This window comes from Exophiala spinifera (assembly GCF_000836115.1).
Source record: "Exophiala spinifera strain CBS 89968 unplaced genomic scaffold supercont1.9, whole genome shotgun sequence".
Lineage (NCBI taxonomy): Eukaryota > Fungi > Ascomycota > Eurotiomycetes > Chaetothyriales > Herpotrichiellaceae > Exophiala > Exophiala spinifera.
This window is the reverse complement of record NW_015622521.1, coordinates 1,733,719-1,759,635: the sequence shown is the minus strand read 5'-3', so window position 1 is coordinate 1,759,635 and position 25,917 is coordinate 1,733,719. Positions and strand designations below refer to the sequence as shown.

Below are 25,917 nucleotides of genomic sequence, written 5' to 3'. Positions count from 1 at the left end.
GGCGATTCAAGGTAGGTTTCAATATCCACAGACGCTCTGGAAACAGAACTGAAAGTCTAACCCCTGGATCTTCACGTGGAAAAGCTTGTTCTAGGAGCGGCAATTCGCTGCGCTCTCATAGAAGCCTAGAAGGGTATTGAGAAGAGAGTGGCTACCATACTTAAGGGTGGAGGCATCAGGGAGAGGACCCCGACGCATTAGGGCCCTCTCCAAAATATCGAAGCCTGGATCACTAGTATCTCGTTAACGCCACTACAGAGGCTGAATAACTCGGGTCAGACAGTGGTAGAGGTATAGAAAGAGGCCAGAAAAGCAATTTATACAGCGGCGCAGACCCAGCATGCCAAAGCCTGCAGGTTCCAACCCTTTGTATACTGCTAGCTCAGTACAGTGCATGTGAGGTGGAAGACCCTCACGAAGGTACATTGATATAAAGGACAGGATTAGAAGTTTAGGCGTTGGGGTTTAGGGAAGGGAGGGAGTTCCAACAGTTGGCTGGTGTCCGCATGAGACCTGAAAAGGACTCGGGTGACGTTATATAGACACATAAATAAAATGGCGGGTTCACGGATATACTGATGCATTGTATTTAAATATATAGTCTATGGAGGGAAATTTGCGGAGTATAAAGGAATGCGTCCCTGAAGCTCTTTTATTGGGCCGAGATCTTCGAAGAAAAGGATCTTTCGAGAGTTAAAGTAATGATACGAAAGACGGTACCATTTCCGTCGAGACGACGGAAATGGACTGAAGAACAAATGTAGAACTATCGAGGAGGACTGTGCTTACAGTTCCATATACATCTCGAAGCCCCTGGATTTTCTTTATTGTTGGTTCGAAATTATCGCGAGGCACTATGCCCTCAAGAACTTCAGGGGCCATTTGCCAAAGATTTCGTGATGCAACTTCAAGAGAACGACTAGGCGAGCCGTCTGAGAGTTGAAAGAGCTTGGACAATGGAGAATCGTCAATTTGACGGTCTCCAGAATGGTTTGAGGAATCTCGGCCAAGCTCTAATAGCTGCGGCGAGATTTGACAACTTCCAGAAATTGATGTGCTAGACTGGAGTGGTTTCGGAGGGGTTTGGCGAGCTTTGAAGACAAATGCACACCCGTGATGAGGAAGAGGAAACTTTTGGCATTGATGTCGGATGTATAATAATTGACCAAGGATTGAACGGCCTGACCTTTTTGCTTGTATTACTGGATATCTGTATCGTTTTCCCCATGAAAAATGCGCTGCGAGTAAGTTGTTGCAGTTGGCATAATCGAGCTTCGTATCTCAAACTCTCGCTTTCTGCCCATGTAGAATGGATAAGAAACATTGAATGGGCCTCTTCTCGGCGACTCATTAGTATCTTAAACTTCGTTTAAGAGACTGAACAGCAGTGCGGACATATTTCGAACCGTGAAGGACGCTTGACTCCGCAAGCTCGGGTATTACAACCCGAAGAAGTTCCGGAGGAATTATATCATTGTTCGGCGGCAAGATCTGCTCGGTCCTAACGCGGAAGAAGAGTCTGCTCGTTGTCGCCAAACTCAAACATGTTGGCCAACGCGGGATCGAATTGATATGCCAACCAGTCATCCCAGTCGATAGGAAATGGATCATCAAATAGATTGAGACGCTCTTTGTGATGCGAATCAAAATCCTTATCCATATGCTCAGTGGCGTTTGAGAAGCCATCAGGCCTTGAATGAGTTGATTCATGCGAGGATATGCAGCGGATCTTTGATATTTCGACAAGGTGCTCGAGGAGCTGGGCATAATACTTTGCAAGATGTAGATCATCAACGGAACAACTTCGTAAAGCGACGATCGCTCCAATCAAAGAAGAAAGCAGTTTGTCAGCTGCAAATCTAGTTATCAAGAGTACCTGTGAGGGACAGTTAGTTGACGGTGGACAAATATGATTGTAACTTCTGACTTTTAGCCCAAACATGCAGACTGTGACAATACGAAGCAGTAGAGGCGCTGTGATTGCTCTCAGAGCTTCCATTTCGTGAAGTTCAGCAACAACATCGTAAACAGTGCAGCAACTGGTCGAAATCTAGAGAACGAGTGTGGTTTAGCAAGAGTTTGGGTGGTAGATCGACAAGCGCAAGGATCTAGAATACCTCCTGTGACCATGTTCGCAAATCCGGACTCAGCTCATGCTGGACGCCAAGTTGCCGAGATATAGATGCAGAGTCTTGCTTAGATTGAGATTGTAGAATGGTGGCTTGTATCAGTATCCTTAAATACTGATACTCCACTTCCATATTGCACCGGAAAGCTTTGGGCACTGCCATGAATTAGTCCAGTACAGGCAGGTGGGTGCAAGGGATATGAAGATACTGGTCAGAGTCTCAAAGTTCTCCCACCACTGAGAAAGGGCCTGAGTAAAATGCCGGACCATAGTCAGAGACTTTCCCTCATTTGTCGCCTTAGTCGTGCTTTGGGAAGGATTGCAGAAAACCTGACTCGCCACTTGACCCAGCTCCACTAGATCTAACCACCCATTGAGGACCGGCTGCCAGTCAGGCTGGTGGCGTACCGAGCTTCTTGCTATGGCTGCGTTGATTTCCTCTTTCAGATCTGGGATGGATACAGCTGCCAAAGGATTAGGGCGCTTTAGTCGACCGACTAGATGTGACGTATAAATGTACAAGATCTGCTGTATGTGAGGCAATCGAGATGGTTGGTTCTGACATATTTCAAGCACTTCCCGCTTCCTCTGTCGCTTGTCATATAAACCGTTCTCCGCAGCCACTGTCGCTGCAAGATTGATGAGACGCCTGCTTGGCTCTAAGTATTTGTAATCCCTGTAGGCGTGAATCATAGCTTACCAGCACATAGTATCAGTACGAAGTGCCATGGTTGTTGCTGCGCTCTTTTCAAAATCTGTCAATACTCAGCTTGATCCGGAAGCGTGTGAAGTAGAGCCAGAGCCTACCTTCCTGACTCTCATGTGATCCTGAGCCGGATTCAGGAAGCGCCATTCCTGACCGTGATAGATCGAAGGAAGAGAGCTGCAAGTGTAGACTGCGGGGTTGCTGCTGCTAGTAAATACCAAATTGCTCGAAGTGGTCAGTCGGGAACATCCTACCCATTGTGTAAGGAGTATAAGGGATTCTATGGCTCCCACGGCAGAGATACCGCTTCGTTGACCTAAAGGTAAACCCCACAGCAAGCTTTGTATGCCTTCCTGGACATATTTGAAGAAGTGGTCGTGGAGAAGATAGCCTCGAGACCGTCCATTGTGTCCCGGGAGTACCAGAAGTCTGGAGGAGATTGTGAGTATTGAGTAACAAAGAATTGACTCTTCTCGCATGAGCACCTCATGGTGAGACTTGTTGTGAAACCAGTCGCTAATGATTGGCATCTGCTTATTTAGAACGACGAAGAAGCTGGAGGCATGTTAGCAAGCCCCAAACTTGTCAGTCAGCTTCAACGCACTATTCAATGTACATTAGGACCTCCTGCGGGCTTACTATCCTTTGTATACATGGAGGAAAGCGTGCCCAGAGCCTGATTTGGTCGTCCTGTAAAACAGGCAGCACCTTGAACATTTCCCGCCAAGAAGCCGTATCAGGGTGTGTCGCGTTAACAACTGTGGCATGAGTATGTCGACTCGCTAACATGTCCGGAACATCTGTGTATAGGTATTGACCTTCGCGAATAACTGGTTGGCGATCTCGAGGAGTACGTTGAGAAGTGGCATCGAAAAGTAAGTGGAGAGCGTCAGTGTCATCATGCAGCGCGGTCTCAACTATCCCCTGAGTGGTAGCGTCACGTTCCCTATCAGTGATCGATCTTAGAGAGTCAAAATCTGTCTGCGTTTGACTGGAATTGTCTGCAGGCCGTTGAGATGATGCTGGAATTGAAGTTTGGGCCAGTTGTATCGAGGTAGTGTCGCTGAATGAAGCCTCATGAAGCACCATTTCGCTGTCTATCCGTGATTGACTGGCAGTTTCGCAGTCTTCGGCCATACTATGGAGTGAACCATATGTCCACCCTGTTCCAGTATTGATATAATTCTTTCCACTTTATGGTGCCGATTGAGTAGACTTACGCGATCGAGATTGATTGTGTTCCGATCTCCCTCCTGATCCAGAGACGAAGACACATTTCTTGTTTTCTCTCTTACACTTGGCACATGGAGGCTGAGGATCTCTCAAGTCGCCTAGGTCGCAACGTATTTTCTTCCTCCGGCAAAGGTCACATGCTCGGTAATTCCTTCGGTAATTCCTTCGGTAAGGCTCTGACTGGGGGACATCTTGCTGGCCACTAATGGAATCGAGACCGACCCGCCTGTGGTTCATTTTGTCGAGATCGCATAGCCAGGTAGAGGGTGTCGGCAAGGAAAGCAAACAACGTTTGTGGTTTTCCGCAGATCAAGTCGGCGGTGTTGAGAAGATTGATTCCGTAGGTATTGGCGTTGAACCACGCCGCTTATGAAGTTCATCTTCATTTCGCTTGGCATTTGAAACCACGTGACGTTATGGCCTTTTACCGAGGATTCTGCGGCAACAAATTCAACTAACTACTGCAAGTCAGGGTATCCAATGTGAAGAAAATGGCTCTGGCTATTCCGTATAAGGCAATCAGATCCAAGTCCACAGGTATGCAGATATTTCCTTTGACTTACTGACTCTGGTTGTCCGCAAGATCCTGTTTTGGACAATCTGCAAAATTCAACTGAGCCGATTCACTTGGGCTGACGTGGACCACTGTCCGTCGTAAACCCTGTGGGGTTTGCCCCTTCAGCAAAGTCAATCAAGTACATCGCTGATGACAAAACCTTTTCTCAATAACATCCGAACCATCTCACCTTAAAGACATGAGTGCCGGGCCAATCGGTCACATGGGAATCCCTCCGGGGAGCGAATGGCCAGAGCGAATGAAATTGAGAGCGAATGCCAAGTGTGCCAAAGTCAATAGCCTCGCACAACAAAAATGGCTGTAGCTACACCAAAGTTTATTGTACTGCATTATCGCTCATCGTTTCATGAACTTACAGCCGACTCAATTATCCGACTGGTATAATGTACTTCCCGCCTTCGCTAGACACCCGGCTTGGCTAGACATTTTGAACCCCCTATCAGGACCTTCACTGTAAATAGCCCTGTGATAAACTAGTCAAATAGCCGATGCAATGAAAAGCGAAGAAGTCGTCCCTATGTAATTCGGGAGGGGAAAGCCTCTTGTACTTTCCCTCCTCGGAAGTGTACTTCCAGCTATGCTAGGTGGTGCGCTTCCTTACCTCGTCCTTTGCTCACTGAGTCGCTAGATATAACCGTTCCCGGCGAGATCTAGGCGTCTCAAGACACCCCCAACCCCACCAACCTGCCATTTTTACGACAATGAAGTCGAAATAACTCTGATATAGAACGTTTTCGGCGTTTTCACGGCCTCTGGCACGTCCTGGCGTTATGTCCTGGCACATTAAACTGTCTACAGTGCCTCTGATTGGGTGTTTGGCCACCGATATGGTGCCGCCGTCCGAACACCTCACTATCTCCTCCACAACTAGCGCCGTCCCCAGGGCTTGTTCGGCCGTCAGGATACCCTTATTTCGTATACATTTCCTCTTACGGCCCCCACCGCCGTCAACTCTTTCACTGTTCTGCATATTCAAGCAAGTTCTTACTCCGCAATTGCCAGTTTGTGAGTGTATTTTGTCGCCGCTCAAACCACCTTCTGTACGGCTATACTAGTTGGACTTGAGCTCGTGATGCACTTAGGATTGCTTTTGTGGATCGTTCTGGACGCTTTTAGCAATGTCGATATATCAACCGGCGTCTGTGGAAGCCAGCTATTGTCTAGTTCTTGGCTAGTCGAGAGCGAGGGTGTGTTGAAAATATCCCAATATCATTGATAATTGGGCCCAACTTGACTATCACAACGTCCTGATCAAATGGCACCAATCCTGTGGCCACAAAGGCGCTCCTGATGTTTGATTCTTTGATTTCAATTGGCCTAACAACGTGGTAATGGTGTAGAAAATGGTTCTTCATAATGTGGTGGACACCGAGAACGGTATGCTTCAGGAGTTAGTTCCTATACGTCGTTTTTGAAGGTGAACAGCAAGCAATATCTAGTGGCTGTAAAGTATGAGATAAACGAGCTAGTATATAGAGCAAAACGATATTGTTTAGCTTCACGAAGTGATAGAAATCCAGCAGAGGACCTATTGTGGTGGCCAAAAAGCCAACATGCCGCATGCTCGTTGCAACCAGCTCGTGTTATGCAATGCTCAGTTCTAGGCGTTGTTTGGGGTCAAATGGGATGTGTTGGACTAGGCTGAGTTGCGGGCGATGTCAGTCACCGTCTTTACAAGTCAAATACTCACGCCTACCGCCTTAGCGCCTCCGGCGGAACGCCGACGCCCTCACGTTCCTTACAACTTTTGCAACACCATCAATTCACTGTTTCTAGTCATATATGACTATATTCTTGGCCTTCACAAGGAGGGCTTCTCTCCGTCTAGAACGTCGCCCGATAGAACGCCGCCCGATGGCGGCGGATGACTCCAAGCGGTGCGTTGTGCGACGGCGAGAAAGCCCTCCCTCGCAACGCTCCTTTCGCCTATATAATAGATAGGGATCTCCCTCCGAGAGAGGGAGGTCAGACTCGTCAATACATCCTATTTAGCCCCTAGACATCACTTAGAACTGAGCGTTGCATAACAGGATGTATTGACGAGTATGACCCCCTCAACTCGGAGGCCGGGTCCTATGTGATATATGGGGCAAAATGAGTGAAAATTTCTCTCCTCCCGAAGGTTCTTTCTCTCCGCCGCATCGGGGGGTGCCTAGAGGGTATGGGCGGGATCCGCCGGGGTCCTGGGTTCACCTGGCGATATGCGGAAGGAGAAGAGAGGAATGAAGCCTGGGATATAGAATGATATAGTGAGAAAGGAGCGAATTGATGGTGTTTCAAAAGTTGCGATTCTTCCAAAGGAGCGTCGGGGCGTCGGCGTTAGCCGTGGGCGGTAGGCGTGAGTATCACAAGTTGTAGAGACGGACATCGGACACGCCCGGAACTCAGTCTGTTCAACTTCTGCATATCAGCATATTGAACAGACTCGTACTTTATACGTAAAAGTACATCGATCTTCTTTGTTCGACGATCACTGCACGCAATTACAGCACCCATCTTCTTATCCTTCGGAAGCTGGAGGCTCACGATTTTTCTCCCACCCACGGCTTAGGATCTTAGCAAAATCCGACGGCGCTGGCAAAAACATCCGACACCTTGAGCCGAGCTCCTCTCCTTGATTCTCGGGGTATGGACCCATGATTCGTAGCAGCAATGTGCATAGTCACCTCAAGAGGAACAAGCACAGTCACGTTTGCGGTTGCCGCCAACGCATCGTTCCGACTTTCACTGTTGTGCTTGGATCCGCATAAGCCTGTGCCGCTTCCTTGTTTGAAGTGTCGACTAATGATCACGTGGTTTCCGTATCCCGCTCTCTGTCCGGGCTTGCCGGAGCGCATCCGAACTGGGACTGACCCTACGACCATCCTCCGCCACCTAAAGTCTGACTATGCTTTGCTGCAGATGGCAGTGATGCCTGAGGCCACATATCGATACGATTTCCCATATCAATCAGAGTTTCCAGAGTCGCTAACAACAGACAAACATTACCTGGACACGTTGATCCACGAGGCAACGACATCATCCTTGAGATCTCGGAGTAGGGATGCTGCGAAGCACCATGTCTCCCGTGCGGGTGGTAAGCGCCATCATGTTCAACACCTCAGCCCCTATCTCCAACCATTTTATGCAGCACAAGTTGTGGAGAGAGACTCTCTGACGTGAAACTCTCGTCCTGGACAACCCTGTGCAGCGACAACATGCTTATGCGGAACCTTCTGCAGACGGTTTTCCGCTGTGAGTACCAATTCACTGCGGCATTCCAGAGAGATCTTTTCTTCGAGGACATGGCAACAAATCGACAAGACTTTGTTCTCCGCTGCTTGTCAACATTGTGCTCGCATATGCCTGTGTATGTACGCCCCTATGCTCGTCAGATCAGCTTGATGACCTCTTTCTAGGTTTGTAGTCTTGGCGTCACCCATGTGGAACAGTCCCAAATTCACATTCATTGCCATATCCTCCCACGCTGCAGCTGACTTTGCTTCCCACGCGCCTTGTCGCGTTGTCAAGGCAACCCGCCTGTACATCTTCCGAACGCAACAATGCCAGCTTTTGCCATCGCATAGGAGTTGATAATGCTACTACCAACGAGAAAAGTGCGGCGGAGGGATTCTGCCACGATCGAGGAGGCCCAGAATGCCTCGGAGACTCCAAGATTGTTGTTAGCTAGACAAGGTCTGGTCAAGGCGGTACCGGACAAAGCCTGGGGAGAGACAGAGGCATCTACGACTGTTTCTAGCATCCATGTTTCCAGGAAGGGAAGGATTTGTTCTGCGCGCTGGCGCAGACCAATATCACCGTCAAAGGGGGCGACAAAGTGGTAAGCAATTGAAGCGTGGAGACGGGCCAAACCGAAAGCGATGCGAAGGATCGCTGGGCAAGTGCCGGCCGGGTCTGTTTCTACCTGGGGTATATCGAGTTAGACAAGCTCGCTGATCCGTGCCTCGAGGATTTGGAATACGAACTGCTCGTTCTCCGGTGTTCGGTGGAGATACGCTGAGAGCATCGTGTATGCGTCCTGGATGCACACCGGGTAATGGTATTGGTAAAGCTTGGCGTGGATGAATGGGTTAGCCCCTGTGCTGACCCACGGGATGATCCATCGACGAATATGATCAATGTGCTGTTTGATTCGTGGGCCAGTATACAAGAAGGATTCTTGTGGCCACGGTGTAAGGCACCACGTAGAAGGGAGAGCGAACCACATGATGGGAGAATTTGTGTCTTCGAAAGGAGAAAGGCTTAAACAGATACGGTTGCGCGGGTCAAGACGGCGCTGGATGGTCTAGAGGCCTGAATTTGCCAGCATTACAAATATGCTAGTCATACACGACGTACAGCTGGGAAATCCAAGGAGCATTGCTTAGGTAGGGTAGAACTTGTGGTTTATAAGAGATCACCGGACTACAACCCAGTCTCGAATGGTAACAGTGAGATATCCAGAAACTCGTCAAAGATGCGGCCAAAGTCTTCAGGTGTCAATGGTGGCTTCGCCCCGCCTAGATTCATCCACGAGGAGCCATTGGCTAGGGTGAGTTCTAGTCTCGGACTGAACGATGCTGGAAACGGGAAAAGTCGCGGCAAATCATGCATATCGAAGACAGTGCAGTCTGTGTGTCGCTCGTCTGGTGAAGCGAGCGAACCTGATCGAATTCTCACCGGGGTAGAAGAAGCACGCAATCGGTTAATCGTACTGAGCACCGAAACACCCCCAGCAAAGTTGATCTGTATGCGCTCAAGTGTCCTCACAATAATGTCGAGCTCCTGAGTATATATATCACCTTGATGAGAAGTGATAATATAACGTAACTAGGGGACTGCTGTCATCATTATGTATTAAGTGTTGACATCGAGAGAAAGTTTATATTGTCTCGTATATATATCTCGTGGTATAAATGTATCATACAAGACAAGGCGACTAAGGTTCCAAGATTATTGGCAGAAAAGTGCCTTGTATCCTTAAACAGATTTAAGTAGGTGATCATAACGATAAAGTATATTATGTATACTTTTGAAGCGTCTCGATGATAGATTCTATGGTTTGAACTATCGTATAATCGAGCTTTATCTAGAAGATTATCTAGTCATGATTTGAGAGATTTAATAATAAGGTAGCTCTGTTTATAGATAAGTGATAGGGCATTGTGAATTACGAGTAGTATAGACACTTAGGTTACTGTGAGAATCAAGTCTTAAATTAGGTCGCGGTTGGACAATATATCTCTTGACGATTTATAGAATGTCTGGTATATAGGTTTAGTATTCGTCTTAGTATAGTCGCTAGCTTAGCGAGTTCCACAAACAAGACTACTAAATGGGTGATAACCTTAAAATCGTCGACCATGAGAAGCGTCACATTAAACTCGTGCAATTTAATTGCTATCAGGCGGTCTATGGTGTGAAGAATATAAAAATATAAGGCTAGTCTGTGAGTCAGAAAGAGGATTAATAATAGACTTAGGTCTATTATAAATCAGGGTTTCTAAGGAGTTCTATGGGTTTTTATTATTTGCCACCTAAGTGGAGACTTTGCCACCTAGGTGGATACTTAATTTATAAGCTAGTTGCCACCTTTATAGTATATAAGGGGCGTTCTCTCCTTAGTAGATAGAAAATAACCAAGTCAGTTAAGCATGCAATATATTCAGTCACCCCCTTGTCTCAACATATAGTCGCCAATAGAAGTTGATCTTATATCTAAAATCACCAGTTATAGAGTATATTATTACGTTTCGCTCCACCGGAGATGTCACTGTACATATGGTTTCTTGATAAGTGAGAAGTATAGATGGCGAGGTCGCTAAGAACGAAGTACTTGAGCGAGTACTAGAGCGAAGTGATCACAGCCAAAATATATAGGTATAATCGTGAACGAAGTTGACTATATAGTAAGCCTATATAATGACTGTGTATATATATATAGCTGGTGTTGTGCTATATTATTGTAGTGTTATTATGCTGCTTATCATAGCACTTTAGCACTATAGCATAACACCTTTTTTTCTATCCTAAAAGTTATATACACTAGCCCCCAAGTAAGGCTACCTTTATTTAACTTGCCTCTTTCACTATCCTGTAGTTATAGGTTAATTATACGGCCTATGGGCAGACTAACTTATAATACTTTCTCCCTTCTAGACCTATTCATTATCCGCAATATATATAAAGTAAACACTCCTCCTTAAGTTCTTTTTCTGTTCTTTCTGCATGGCTAACCATGCAGGCTTTCCATATTAGAAAATCATCTTGTGGAAAACCAAAATCTTCTAAACCTTCTATCCTCTAATTTGCTCATCAGCACTAGCTTGTCAATTCTATATCTATCCCCAAGAATATAGCCATAATTGCCTGCTTCTAGTATATAGCTCATGAGGCTATATATTATTATAATCACGCGTAGTCAGTGAAATATATTGAGTGTATTTGTCACCAGCGAGATTATAACGAAACCTTCACTCTAGCCGAATTTTATAAGGTTAGTGAAGAGAAAAAGGCCTTTCAGTGTAAGTCTCGTGAATACTAGTGATATATTCTTCACTTATATACCACAATAATCAAGATATATAAAGAGTTACTAAAGATAATAAGTAAAATATTTAAGGCCAAGAAGAATTTAGTCTCTATAGAGTTTAACTTAATTAAGAGTGAGAAGTCATTAGTAAAGTTAAAGAAAAAGTTTAATATTATACTACAGCATAAAATATATACTCTAAGTATATTAAATAATCTCTTTAAGAATAATAAAGTAACTCTAGATAATCCTGACTTCGCCTAAGCTAAGGTCTCTATCTTTAAGTTCATTAATTAGAAAGTTATTTAATTAAATAATACTCGGTTACTATCTATCGAGTAAGGTTCTTCTTAGGTTTCTATAAATTCTCTTTCTCGCTATATTCTAACTATTTAATTAGATAGTGTATTTTTTCTTTAACTAATCTATGGTCTCGAATTTCTTCGATATTATATATTAATTATTAAGTTTCTTTATATATTAGCACTAGTCTTGATTTAATATTTAATGATACTTTCTTAAGAAGTGATTTATAAAAAACTGAATAAATATTTATTTCTCTAAATAGTTTTAATTCAAAGTTCATTAATTTAAGCTTTCTTCTAATTTTATAAGGTTTAATCTTAATATGATTTAACTTATTAGATAGTTATTATATTTTAATGTTTTTTCTAAGAAGATAGATTACTTTCTCTTCTTTGAAGTTTAATCTCTTAGATCTTTATTTATTTAAGTTTTTAACTATTTTTTATGATATTTTCTTAAGCTCTTTTTTAATAGTTTATATAATGATTATAATTTCTTAATTAAGATTGCTACCTTTTTTATAATTAGTTTAATACTCTTTATATCTTTATTTATTTTTAGATAGAATTTATAATTTATATAGAATAGTGATATTTCTATTACTATTGCTTTGTTATTAAATATAAACTATATAATGAATAGTAATTATATCTAATTATTTTACTAAAAATTAATATAATATTATAAATATTGTTTTAGTGTCTAATTTATTCTCTTTATTTATTTATCACTCTATAGATAAAATATTATTAATAGTTTTTAGTGAACTTATATAAGGTTTATTAATAATTACTAAAACTATAATATAAATAGCTTGTCTCGATTCGAGTGTATTTCTTCTGATATTTTGTGTCGACTAAAGATATTTTTATATAGTGTATATATTAAGTCTTTTACTGTTAATAATTCTTTATATAGAATAAATTCTGCGTATTTAGTTAGGATATTATTTACTATAAATATATTATCGAATTTTATATCTATAAGGGGTTCTCTAGACTTTAGTAGCTTTATAATAAAATCTAATATAATGATGTACTATGCTTCTCCTAGTATTGTTAGTGTTTAGAGTAATCTATAGAGTTTATGTTTTATATATTTTGCTTTATGATAAGTGTTATAATTCTTAATATATTTTATTATATCTTTCTTAACTCCCTTCTAGATAAAGTCTCTCGTGACTAGTTTAAGCGTTTTCTCGATACCTAGGTGTTTTGCTAACTTGTTATCGTGTTGTCCTTTGATGATTTTTTTCTTTTGTTCTCTTGTTAACTCGATATCGATAAGAGTTAGTATCTCTATCTTAGATATTATATATATTAAGACGCTATCTTTCTTCTTAAGCACTATTATGAGCTTCAGTTTAATGTTTTCCATGTAATTTGGCTGTCTACTGAGCGCGTCTATTATAATATTTTCTTTTCCTCGAATATAGTGTATCTTGAAGTTATATAATGTTAATATTTCTGTCTATCGAACCTATCTATGATTAAGTTTCTTTATAGTTATTCAGTACAATAAATTCTTATGATCAGTATAGATCTAAACTTAGTACTTAGTATCTTTAAGATATACTCTTTATTTCTTAAGATATATCACTATAGTGAGTAACTCTTTATTGTGGATATTATAGTTCAGTTTTGGCCCTATCATTCTTTTTGAGAAGTATATAATTATTTAAATCTTATTGTCTAGCCCTTTTTATGTGAGGCGAGCTCTAATTACTTTATTTAATGCGTCTATTTTTACTTAACACTTTAGCTTAGGATTAAATATTGTAAGTATCGATATTATTATGATAGCTTCTTTAAGGCGTTTAAACACTCTCTTGTATTTTAGTTCGAATTCGAATAAGATATCCTTCTTGATAAGGTTTATTAAAGGCGCTATAATCTTCAAAAATTCTTCAATAAATCTTCAATAGTAATTAAGTAGTTCAATAAAAGACTATACTTTCGTGATATTTTTTGGTTCTAGCTAGTCCTTGATTAGCGCTATTTTATCAAGATTCACTTTAATATCTTTGTTAAATATAATGTGATCTAAAAATTAGATTCGTTTTTTATAAAACTTATATTTACTGAGTTTTAAGGGTAAGTTCTTTTCTTAAAGTTTTCTTAGAATCTTTTAAATATACTGTATATATTCTTTATATATCTTTAAGAATATAAGTATATTATCTAAGTATATAACTATAAAGTTATTAAGATATTTTTATAGTGTATTATTAATTAGTTTCTAGAAAGATACTAAAGTATTAATTAATTTAAACAGTATAATATAATATTTATATAGCCTAAAACTAGTTCTAAAAGCTGTTATCTATTTATGGTTTTTCTTTATTTATACTTGATAATAGATGTTCTGTATATTAAGTGTGATGAAGTATTTTGCACTAAGGAGTTTATTTTGTAGTTCCTTAATTAAGAGTAGTGAGTATCGATTTTTTCTGGTGATTATATTAAGTGGTCGAAAGTTAATATATAGTTAAAGAGATTTATTCTTTTTTGAGACGAAAAGCACACTATATACTATGAATAACTTAAATAATTAAATAAAGTCTTTCTTTAAGTAAGTCTCTATATATTTCTTAAGGAAGTCTTTCTTCTTCTTAAATAGTTATTAAAGTCACTCGCTATACTTTAGTACTTTTTCTTCTTTAAGTGTAATTTTATGATCTTATAGCTTATGCTTTAGTAGTGCTATTATGCTTTCTCTTTCTTTAAAAGTGTTTATGAAATTCTTATATTCCTTAAGTAGGCTTTTCTCTCGTATTTTATTTAAGGCTCTTCTTCTGGATTGTATTTATATCGCTCTCTATAGAGGTACAGTGAGAGTTAATTGTTTCTCCTCTTTTGTTTTCTCATGATTACAATTTAGGAAGAACAAGATTCCTTTTCTTTAGTCTATCATTAATGAATACTTCTTTAGCCACTTTATCCTTAGAATAATATTATATTTAATTAGCATTATATCGAGCTTAATTCGCTCCTTATATTCCCTAATTTCTAGATAGATATCGCGAATTTCCTGTTATATTCATTCGCTATTGTACTCACTTAGTGTCTTGTTTATTATAAAGACTGAGTATAGATTTTTCTTTCTTTGCTTATTTAGTTTTACTGCTATTTTTGATGATACATAGTCTCGATTTACTTCGCTATTAATCATGACTTAGATAGGCTTATTAACTAGTCTAGCGCTGAAAACTAATAACGTTAAACGCTGAATTTATACTATATTGATATAGCGTTTCCAAGGCTTTTTTCTATTATGTGGAACCTTCCGCCTCATAATAGGTTCTTCGCCTAGTTTTTTGGCACGTTATTTATGGTTATATTCTTGCTTCTAAAGATATATAAGAGTATCTCGATTAATAGCTCGATTATGGCTTCGTTAATAAGGTGTGTATATATCTTAGACGCGTGATTACACACCTCACTAATATATCACCTTTTCGTTAGTACTAACACTTAATCCTTTTCCTTGGCATCTAAATTATATTCCGAGTGGTAGTGTGATACTCTATTTAGATAGTCACTTTGTCTATATTTCGTTGGTTTCTAGAACGCGGTCATAAACCAAATATATATCTTGATGATTTTGATTATAACGAACTTTATCAAGTCGCTTTTCTTTGGTCCTTTAAAGCTGTTAATCATCATAATATCTTCTGCCTCATTTAGCAGATAGTGTATCTCGCTTCCAATCACATTATATATATATTCGCCTTTATATGGGCACTGCTTCTCATTACACAGGCGCAAGGTTATAGTGATTTATCCCGTGTTCAGATTTATATAAGGGCTATACTGTCTTCCCTCATTAGCTATTTAAATTCAATAATGTGTTTTAATGACTATGGTGTCTTGTGTTCTTTCTTCCTTAATGTAATGTCCCGCCACATCTTAATTAATTTCCTTCGAGGTGAGGTTGTATCGATCTTTAAACGGGAAGTAGTACAGTTGTTCAGTGACGATTTAATGTGTATATAGAGCGTCATTATAGCATCTAAAGCATCGCCATATTAGTACTGGCTTTTTTTCATTCTGCTTCTAAGTATAGTTCAGTTTGAGCCCATTATTAATTATATATATCCCGAATACTTCTTCCTTATAGTAGATCCAGTTTAGCGTTTTGATGACCGCGTAACAATATCTATAGAACAGCATAGTGTCACATTTAGGTTCAGAGTCGCTTGAGTCCGTTTCTTCGCCAAACATGAAATTGTAATAATTCTTCCCTAGCACGTTATGTGTATAAGTTAGTCCCTTATATATTTCTTCGCACTTCATCATGAATACTAGGTCTTCTTTATCCCTCAGACTTCCTCTTGAATCGAACCTTCTGTGTTCTATGGTGCACCCTCTCCTACACACCTAGGTGTATAGTGTGTTTCTCCAGTACCTTATTGTAAGTACTGCCACACTGCTGTGATTGGCGCCTATTCTGTATTTTTCTTCATGTTGTGTCCTTGTTATTAGTGTAGTCGCTTCCTAAGTGTTAAACTCTACTCAGGTGAATATTTCATCTTCTTCCCGGTCGCTGGGTAATTCACTTTCTTTGTCGGGTTTCTTGTCGAATAGAAAGTGATGGACTAAGGGTATTCCCTATATATTATGCGTGTATGGGTAAGTTCCCTCGATACAATCTGGTCTTTATTGACTATATATAAATCCTCACTATAGTTAGCGAGGCAAGGAACTAACCCCAGAGACTCAAAAGACTAAGCCTCATAACTATCAAAGTCCACAGCCTCGCCCAGAACTCTAACTGATTAATCACAACCTCACTTAGCCAGCTAAGTTAAGATCATAACTCACGAGTGAAGGCTATGACTCACGAGTAAAGGTTATGACTTATAAGTGAAGAATATAACTTATAATGCTTAGTTTCTTCATCACTTGTTAGCTATTTAAGAAGGGCTTAACCCACCTCGAGATAAAGTCCTTCAAGCTTCACTCATAATACTCATTTATAGTTATCTTTATATACAAGGCAATTCACGCTATTCCCTGCCATTATCTTCACCATTCCCCACTATAACCTGGTCCTCTTAACAGATTATAAGCCTAGGTTAGCTTTAAAAGCAATGAAATCTTTATATTAAAGGATCAATAAGAGTTATTAACTATTACCTAAAGAGATATAGTTAGTTACATAATAATAAAGACTTTCGATCTAAGGAATCCAAGATTTCTAATAAAATCACTGCATTATGGCGAATAAATCTAATCCTTTTAGGGTTTAATATTTAAAGAGCTTTTAGAATTAAGAGTTTTGGGCTCTAAGAATAAAAGTTTATATTATTAATAAGGGCTATAAAGAGACACTATATTTCTCGAGATCTCTCGAAGATTTTAATAACTCTAAGTTCTATAATTAATATTTAAGGACTAGACACTTAAACTCTATAAAGATATTAGTCCTAATTTACTTAGCACTTAATAATAAGTCTCTTTTATAAGTAAAGAGCCTTATAATAGCCATAGAAATATAGGATCGACTTAAAACTCTTTATAAATCTAAAGGGTTTAGTTTAGAATTTCTTCTATATAAGGAATTATTCTTAATAATCTTAACTAGATAAAAGAATTTAATTAAGGCCTATTTAACTTAAATTAAGCGACTATTAAATAAATTAACGACTCGAAATCTATTTATTTTAATAAAGATTATAGTGGCTTATATTCTAAACAATCTAATTAGTGAATATAAAAGTGTAGTGACTATTATCACTTAATACTTAAGAACTCAAACTAAAGATATCGATTTAATGGCTATATTTAGCTATTTAATTAATAAAAATAAATATCTAGAGTCGAAACAATCTTAAGAAATAGCTTTACTCTTTAAAGCACCTAAAAAGACTAAAAATAATAAGCCTAAATATGGCTTCTGCAAAAAAATAGACTATAAAGAAAATAAATACTAATTAAAAAACCCGCACTTAAAGCTTAATAAGACCCTTAAGAGAAAGAAAAAAGAAGAGACTCTCTTAACTTATGAGAAGTCTTAAGAGAACACTAAATATACTTTATTTAGTGAAAATATCTATAATCAAAATATATAGATACTAAATAGCGAGGCCTCTAGATATATATACACTAATAAAGCATTATTTAGTGACTTAAGACTATATAATATCTCTCTAAACTAGGATAAGAAATTAAATATCCCAATTAAGTGAATTAAGGACATTAAAGTTAAGTTCTTATTAACAGAACAAATAGACATAATATTTAACGCCTTATATATATCTAAATTAAGCTTAAATTTATTGAGCCTAGACTTATTAGTGCAAAAAGAGATAAATATTTAAATTAAGCCCACTAAAGTGGGTTTATATAAAAAAGATAAGGATATAATAATTAAAGGCTTCTATATAAGAAACCTTATAGCTATAGTTATAGAACCCTCTAAACCCAGGCCTGAGTACACTAATTTAGCGACTTAAGACAATATATAGTATCTAAGAATGGGCTATATAAGCGAGAAGGCTATAAATTAATTAGCTAAGGCCACCATAAAGTATAAAGAGATTAAAACCCCTAAAACAAGCCTAAAAAGGTGTGAAATATACCTGAAAATAAAGGCCACAGTAAAAATCAATTAAGAGCCTATAACTAAGGCCTTAGAAGTCCTCGAAAAGATTCACAATAATATCTATAAATCTATATCACTAGAAACGATCTCTAAAAAGCGATATTTTATCTTCTTTATAGACGATAAATCACGCTATATAACAGTCTATTTATTAACGACTCGAGACCAATTATTTAATGAATTTATAGTCTATAAGGCTAAAGAGAAACATTAACTATAAAAACCTCTAAAGAGACTCTATTCAGACAATAAATATAAGTCTCTAAAATTTATAGAATTCATAAAAAAGGAGGGTATAAATGTAATATATTTAGCCCTCTATATCTTAACTTAAAACGGTCTTAGTGAGCGATTTAATAAGACTATTATAGAGAAAGTTAGGTTTATACTAGTCGAATTAGGGCTATCGAAATCTCTATATAGAGAAGCCTTACTAGTAGCCACTTATCTCTATAATAGAACTTTTCATAGTGTCCTAAAAGGCTATATCACTCTTTATAAAGCCAAAATAGGGAAAAGGCCTGATATATTTTATATAAAGATATAGGGCTCTATTTACTATAAAAAGGAGCCTAAGGAGTTTCTAAAAAAACTTGACTCTAGAGCTAAGCCTTATTACCTTATAGGCTACTCAGAAGCACCTAACTAGGTGAAATTACTCGAGCCTAAGGGTAAAAAGATAATAATGGCTAGGGACGTCGATATATTAGAGGGCTATTTCCTTAAGGATTTATTCTCTAAAGTAGAAAAAAGAGTCACAGCCTTTAATGAGGCCCTGAAAGACGCTCAGGACACTTCACTAACGATTAATGGCCAAAACAACAATACAAGGCCTAATATCGACATTATTGAAGACCTTAATGACCCTGAGAACGATCCATGATATGAATTATTTATTCAATAACTGAAAGACGTCGCAACAGACAAGAATATAGACGACTTAGTATTATTCTCGCTAGACCTGATCTATAAATAGGCTATAAACTTAGACGACGCTGAAAAATGGAAAAAGGCCTGTCTAAAGGAAATCAAGGACCTGAAATCTAAAGGCACCTAGACTTTAGTGTTTAAACAAGACTTTATAAAGGTTCTCGATAGAAAGTGAGTCCTTAAAATTAAAGACCCTCATAAAGAGCCTATTTATAAGGCTAGGTGAGTGGCAAGAGGGTTTCAACAAGAGTATAGAGTCGATTTCTTCGAAACTTTTACTAATATAATTAACCCTATTGCCTAGAGATTGCTCCTAGCCCTGGGAGCCGCCCTAGACTGGGAGATTCAACAGTGGGACGTCAAAACAGCCTATACTAATGCTAGCCTTAAGGAAAAAGTCTATATAAGCTAATCAACAGGTTTTGAAGACCCCAAAAACCCTAACTATATATTGTGAAGAATATAAAAATATAAAGCTAGTCTATAAGTCAGAAAGAGAATTAATAATAGACTTAGGTCTATTATAAATCAGGGTTTCTAAGGAGTTCTATAGATTTTTATTATTTGCCACCTAAGTGGAGACTTTACCACTTAGGTGAATACTTAATTTATAAGCTAGTTGCTACCTTTATAGTATTTAAGGGGCGTTCTCTTCTTAGTAGATAGAAAATAATCAAGTCGATTAAGCATGTAATATATTTAGTTATCCCCTTGTCTTAACAGGTTATGAGCCTGGGTTAGCGATAATCCGGCGCAATAAGTGACAACAAGATATCTTTGATTCCCCTAAATATATAACGACTTCCGAAGCCTAGATATCGACTATCTTAGGCCCATACAAGACAGTCAACTATATTTCAGTTCAAGAAAATGGCGCCAAGCATGAAAATCGACCCCCTAAAAGGCGCAGAGAACTGGAATATTTGGCGAATAAGGCTAAAAGCCTTGCTAGCAAAGGACGACCTAGGCTACATCATTAGGCCTAAAAAGGAATTCTTTAAGAATACACCTAAAGATAAGATCGAAGAATATATAGAAAAACGAAAATCCGACTCTGAATAAGCTAGCGCAATTATTCGGCTCAATATCAGCGATTCACTATTAATTTAAACAGCTAATATTGCTGACGACAATGCTAAGGCTCTCTATAATCGATTAGAGACGCTATATAGCCCTAAAGGATTCAGCACAGAATTTATAATAGCTAAATAGCTATTCGAAACGACTCTCGCGAGGTGTTCTAATTTAATCGAGACCTATTTAGCTAAAATTTGGGGATATACTAATGAATTAGCTATGCGAAATAAGCCTATTTCAAAGGCTATTATAGTGGTGTTCGCGCTAAATAATCTTTCGAGTGAATATAGTCCTATTATTATGGCTATAATAACAAAATATCGCGACAATAATAATAACGATAATATAGATCTTGATGATTTATTCAATGCGATTATTAACGAATTAAGGCGTCTAAAGGACCAGGAACCTAAGGAGACAGTAATGATTGCTAAAACTAGTCTAAGGAGGACTAAGCGCGCTATTAAGTGCTATTCTTGTCGCCAATTAGGGCATTTCGTGAATAAATACCCTAATAAGCCTAGAGAGACTGAAAATAATAAAGAATTAGCTGGGATCGCTCTATAAAGGATCTTAGGGCTGTGCTGAAAAAGGCAATAATTAAGGTTTATCGATATATTGCGAGGCGATAGTCGAGATTTATTGACTTAAAAACAAAAGATAACAATCGAGGTTTATCAATATATTGCGAGACAATAAAATCGAAGGTTTTAATAGAACTAGCCTTATAGGGATGTGTGAAGAATATAAAAATATAAGGCTAGTCTATAAGTCAGAAAGAGAATTAATAATAGACTTAGGTCTATTATAAATTAGGGTTTCTAAGGAGTTCTATAGATTTTTATTATTTACCACCTAAGTGGAGACTTTGCCACCTAGATGAATACTTAATTTATAAGCTAGTTGCCACCTTTATAGTATTTAAGGGGTGTTCTCTTCTTAGTAGATAGAAAATAATTAAGTCGATTAAGTATATAATATATTCAGTTATTTCCTTGTCTCAACACTTCCTAATATCATTAATACTCTATCTATTTTATAACGCGGATCTTCTTGACTCTCTAGAGAACTCTAGACTTATAATAGCCTTAAATAGCTTTGTGGACGATATTAATATTCTAGCCTTTGATCAGGAGTATTCCATAAATATAAGGACACTCGAAAAGGTGTACACTATATACCTAGAATGGGCAAATAGATATGGATTAGCTTTCCACCCTAAAAAATCGGAGTTAATTCATCTGGATACTCAGTGAAAGACTTCTAAGATATCTATATAACTAGGAAGCGCTAGAATCACACCTTAGGCGACGACAAGAGTTCTCGAGGTTCTCTTAGATAGAGGTCTAACCTCGCGATCTATTAGGAACTACTTGAAGAACAGGCAGAGTGATAACACAATAGGGGTTAAGATATTCCTATCTAGAGATGCGCTCTAATACAAGACTCTAAGCATAAGGAAGAAAGGTTCCTTATGCGAGTAGCTTGCGTAAGAAGTGCGAAGCTCAGGAGTGCGCTAAGCTACGTTAAGATAAGTTGGCTTGACGCGCACTCCTGGGAAGTGTTGTTCCTCGAGCGCCTATTAAGCTGTCTGTCCTAAGTTACGCTCATGACACGACCTCAGTTTCGACTACTTCAGAAGAGAGCACCCACTCTCCTTAAGGCGTTAAAGAGCGTCATAGGGTCTAATTAGGGTCTATCCATAAAGGTTAGACGCTAGGTATATCTTATAGCTATTCGATCAGCCCTTATATATAGCGCGACGACCTGGTACCCTCTTCAAGAGATATATCGACAAAAAAAAGCGATTTAAGAGGGCCTTCAGGCTATTCAGGGACAATTTCTAAGAGGAATAATAGGCGTCTACAAAGCAACATTAACTAAGGCCCTTAAGATCGAGATATACATTAAGTCATTAGATCTCTATATCGAGCGCTAGGGCCTTCTAGGCCTAGAAAGACAGGAGGGTTATCTTCAAGCTATTATCCCACCCTGAAAAGAGCGCCTCGAGACTAAAAATCGAGATAGAAGAAATAGAAATAAACACTCATCAACCCTTAGACATAAGGAGGCCTTCAAGAGAATAGCGACGATTCAAAACAAAGCGCTTCTAGGCGTGAACTAGAGCCAAAACAGCGATACAAGGCTAAAGGGATATTTATTTAAGACCATCTATAAATAGACATAAACATAAAGATAATATATAAGTTAAAAGAACAAGACTATTAAGGCTTTATACTTAGTGCTAATAAAGAGGGCCCTAGGGCTAATATACTATATAGAGTAATAGCGTATATAGTATAATGACGCACTAAATCCTACTCCACCACCTTTAACTATTATTTCCATTAACCATGAGGTATAAGTATACATCAAAAGTAGCGAATCATGAATAGCGACTACAGAACACTATCTCAGTATATAAAAACCAAGAGTTTAGCTCGATTCGCGCCACTATTAATTATTTTTATGTCTCTAATCAAACTATATCTCGCCATCTTAATAAAGAACTATCACGCGCCTAAGCTAAAGAAGTCACTTAAATTCTTTTAAACACAGAGAAAAAGACTCTTATATAATAGGTTTTGCGATATATATACACTGAAAGTCTTATTATATTAGTGTTATTATTGAAAATAGTAGAATTAATTTAATATAAATATATTTAATATATATTATAAAATTTATTCTTTATTAAGATCCTTATATTAATTAGTTATGAATAACTTTATCGCTTTCTTAATTATTATTTTACTATTTAGAGTATCTATACTTATTAGCTAGAGATTATATAATATAATAATATATTATATAATAAAGTAAAGACCTAGTTTAACATAATTATTACGAAATTTTAAGAGCGTATTTACTATAATTTTAATATTTAGAATATAGATAAATTTAATTTTAGAGTTAGTGATAATTAAACTATAAAGATCTTAGTCTCTATTAATTATATATAATAGCATAAAACTATAATAAATAAACAAGAGTGAGTAATTATTATTAAATATATTAATATAGCGAGAGAAGCTCTCTTATTAATAATTATTTTTAAAGATTAAAATCTTAATTTAGAGTAGCTATTATTTTAAATACTAAAGAACTAGTATTTTATAGTTAGTGAGAATAACTAGATATTAAATATTCTTAGTTTATAATAATTAATAAAGATATTTAAGTCTTAAATATATAAAAAAGCGACTAGTTAGTTATAATTATTAATTATTAATGGCTATAAAAGTTATATTAAGGCCGATTTTATTATTCACTATATAGAGAATAATATTAACTTATTAATTATGTCTTTTTATTACTCTTATCTTCTTTAGTCACTTAATATAAAAATATTTATAGTCTTTAAGCGCGCCCACTTAAATAAGATTAATATAACTTTTTAACTTAGTATATAATATATTTCATATTTAGAATAAATAGAAATATTTATTTAAGCGCGCGCGAAGACTATTAAATTAAATAATATTCTTAAAGAATAAAGAGATATAGATTTAAGCGCTCTTATTTTAATTATATCACCAAAAAAGTGTAATCTTAACTTCTTCTTACTCTATAGCTCTCCCCTAAATAATATTAAACTTTAAGAGTTTAATATTTTATTAAATTTTATGCTAGTGTAGACACTAAAGCTATTATCGCTCATTAAGCAATATATAGCTCGAGTGACTTAAATAATCAAAACACTCACTATAAAGAACACTCTTCTTTAACAATAGAACTAAGAATAAAAGAAGTTACTTAAGGCTTGAAAGAGTTATAAATAAGGCAAAAGAGTTAGATTAGAAGGCGAATTTATATATTCAATAGAGAAAGTGTTAGAGGTCACGCGAGAAAAGAAGATAAGGCACCTAGCTAAATGGCCACGCCAATAACCATATCAACAAGTGATCATCAAAAGCGAGTCTGAGAATAAAGATAAGATCTCAGACTATTTATCTAGCTCGTTTGGAGATGGGATATCTGTCGTGGTGCCTCGTTAGAGACTTTTATAGGTGGTGAAGTAGGATTTGGTGCGTCATTATACCATATACGCCATTACCCCATACAGTATATTAGCAGAGCCCATGATCCTGGCCAGGTTATATAATCCCTGCTCCCTTGGTTTATGTGTATTGAAGGTAATAACGCCGAGTGGCTGTCGTCACAGCTTGGTCTGCGGCCTTATAAAAGGCCTGGTTTGTAACATTAAGAATAATCTTAAATAGATAATATATCATTAAGGATTATATCCTGAAAGTGTAACTCGTGATTAATCTTGAAAATATAGACTTAAAAGACTTTATTAGTCTTTATAATAGTCTTGCCTTGATTTCCTATAAGTAGTGTATTTAATACAACCTCTTTCACCGCGAAGAAGAACTTCGGTTATGATGGTATCCCCATTACATGTCTATATATAGATTTTCTTGGTTCGCTAGATAGAGAATTCGATTCTGAGTATCTAATTCATATATATATCATGATATTATGATATTATGTTGTTGTTGTTGAGTAATGACGCGACGAGGTCTCACCGCCATTGAGAAATGTTGTGTGGTGGGCATGTCTCCAAAGATTCTCCGATTTACGGATTTTTGTAACGCACCAATAGGTAGCAACCGACGGGCTTTCGCGCTCTGTCACTCCCCATTCGAGGCGGACTCGGATAGAAATGACGAGTCCAGGTTGCTAGGTGAGAAGTATTTCTGTGTAACACGCACTGGGAAGGCTCGTGCTTGCTCTATCTTGACCCAAGAGAACACCAGAATCCTGTATAGCCAATGCCTTTTTCCGCACCACTCTCCTCAATCTCGCCGTACGAAGGAGATATCCGCGAGTTTACTGGTCGGTTTATCGCTGTACCAGCCGCCTCGTAAAACAACTTCTGCACCGGATGGGTACATATTTCCTCGCCGCAGAACCAGCTCGCCTTCAACATTCTCCTCATAGGCACTCGAACGGCCTTTACTGCGTACTTACGCTTCAGAAAGTGCAAATTTCCCTCAAAGTCTTACGGCGGCGGACTTACACAAGCAACTTCAGATCATGCCTTCCGCTGCACCGAATCCAGAAATGACTGATGTAGTGATCGTTGGCGCAGGCCTCAGTGGTCTGGAAGCCGGCCGTCACCTCCAACGTGCGAACATCTCGTGCCAGATCTTGGAAGCAACCGGGCAGGTAGATGGCAAAACTCGAACTGTAAAGTCGAGGGAGACGGGCCCCGGGTTCAACGACGTAGGAGCAGCTTGGATCAACGACACAAGTCAGAGCGAGATGTACAAGCTCTTCCAACGCTACGGGCTCGGAGCCGAAATCCAGAGATCAACAGGAAACACCTTGCACGAAGAACGAGACGGATCTTTTGTCTCACTGCCATATGGCGAGCTACCAGTGAGTGTCCGCTTGAGGGGTCGTCGCCCTACGCTACATATTCCACATTTCGGTCCGAAAACTTATCAGTCGGTCCTTTAGATATCACAAGAGGAAGCGGCCTCCCTTGGTGCATTGCTGTCGAATTTGGACAAAATGATAGCTGAGTCTTGCCTGGAAAGACCTGAAAAGTCCCCAGGTGCCCAACAGCTAGATCAGATCACTTTTAAGGACTTCTGCATCCAGGCAGGTCCGTCTCCCATTAATGGTCATTTTGCCGACAACATCTCGCGGGGTTTGCTGGGTGTCGATGCCAGTGAGATCAGCACTCTGTACATGATCAACTATTTCAAAAGCGGCACGGGAATTGCCAATCTTTCCTCGGACTAAAAAGAGGGTGGTCAATATCTGCGTGCGAGGCAAGGTGAGCTCCGACATGATTCAGGTCCAGTTGACGGCGGATTCGGAACGAAAAG

The 25,917-nt window shown here is 38.3% G+C and overlaps 4 protein-coding genes across 4 annotated transcripts; 2 read left to right on the top strand and 2 right to left on the bottom strand.

Moving 5' to 3' along the window:
* Positions 1–1,501: 1,501 nt before the first annotated feature.
* On the bottom strand, positions 1,502–3,971 carry PV08_11663 (uncharacterized protein; the record flags this gene model as incomplete). The annotated part of the gene is made up of 7 exons (XM_016385971.1): positions 1,502–1,876; positions 1,928–2,050; positions 2,118–2,284; positions 2,338–2,757; positions 2,829–2,883; positions 2,936–3,389; positions 3,439–3,971. 7 exons carry the CDS (start codon positions 3,969–3,971, stop codon positions 1,502–1,504), a joined length of 2,127 nt encoding a protein of 708 aa, XP_016230915.1.
* Positions 3,972–9,048: 5,077 nt separating this feature from the next.
* PV08_11662 (uncharacterized protein) lies at positions 9,049–9,237 on the bottom strand (the record flags this gene model as incomplete). The annotated part of the gene is made up of 1 exon (XM_016385970.1): positions 9,049–9,237. The coding sequence occupies one exon, from the start codon at positions 9,235–9,237 to the stop codon at positions 9,049–9,051; it is 189 nt and encodes a 62-aa protein (XP_016230914.1).
* Positions 9,238–19,867: 10,630 nt separating this feature from the next.
* On the top strand, positions 19,868–20,059 carry PV08_11661 (uncharacterized protein; the record flags this gene model as incomplete). Its single annotated transcript, XM_016385969.1, has 1 exon — positions 19,868–20,059. The coding sequence occupies one exon, from the start codon at positions 19,868–19,870 to the stop codon at positions 20,057–20,059; it is 192 nt and encodes a 63-aa protein (XP_016230913.1).
* Positions 20,060–25,117: 5,058 nt separating this feature from the next.
* On the top strand, positions 25,118–25,831 carry PV08_11660 (uncharacterized protein; the record flags this gene model as incomplete). Its single annotated transcript, XM_016385968.1, has 2 exons — positions 25,118–25,462; positions 25,544–25,831. 2 exons carry the CDS (start codon positions 25,118–25,120, stop codon positions 25,829–25,831), a joined length of 633 nt encoding a protein of 210 aa, XP_016230912.1.
* Between the last annotated feature and the right edge of the window lie 86 nt (positions 25,832–25,917).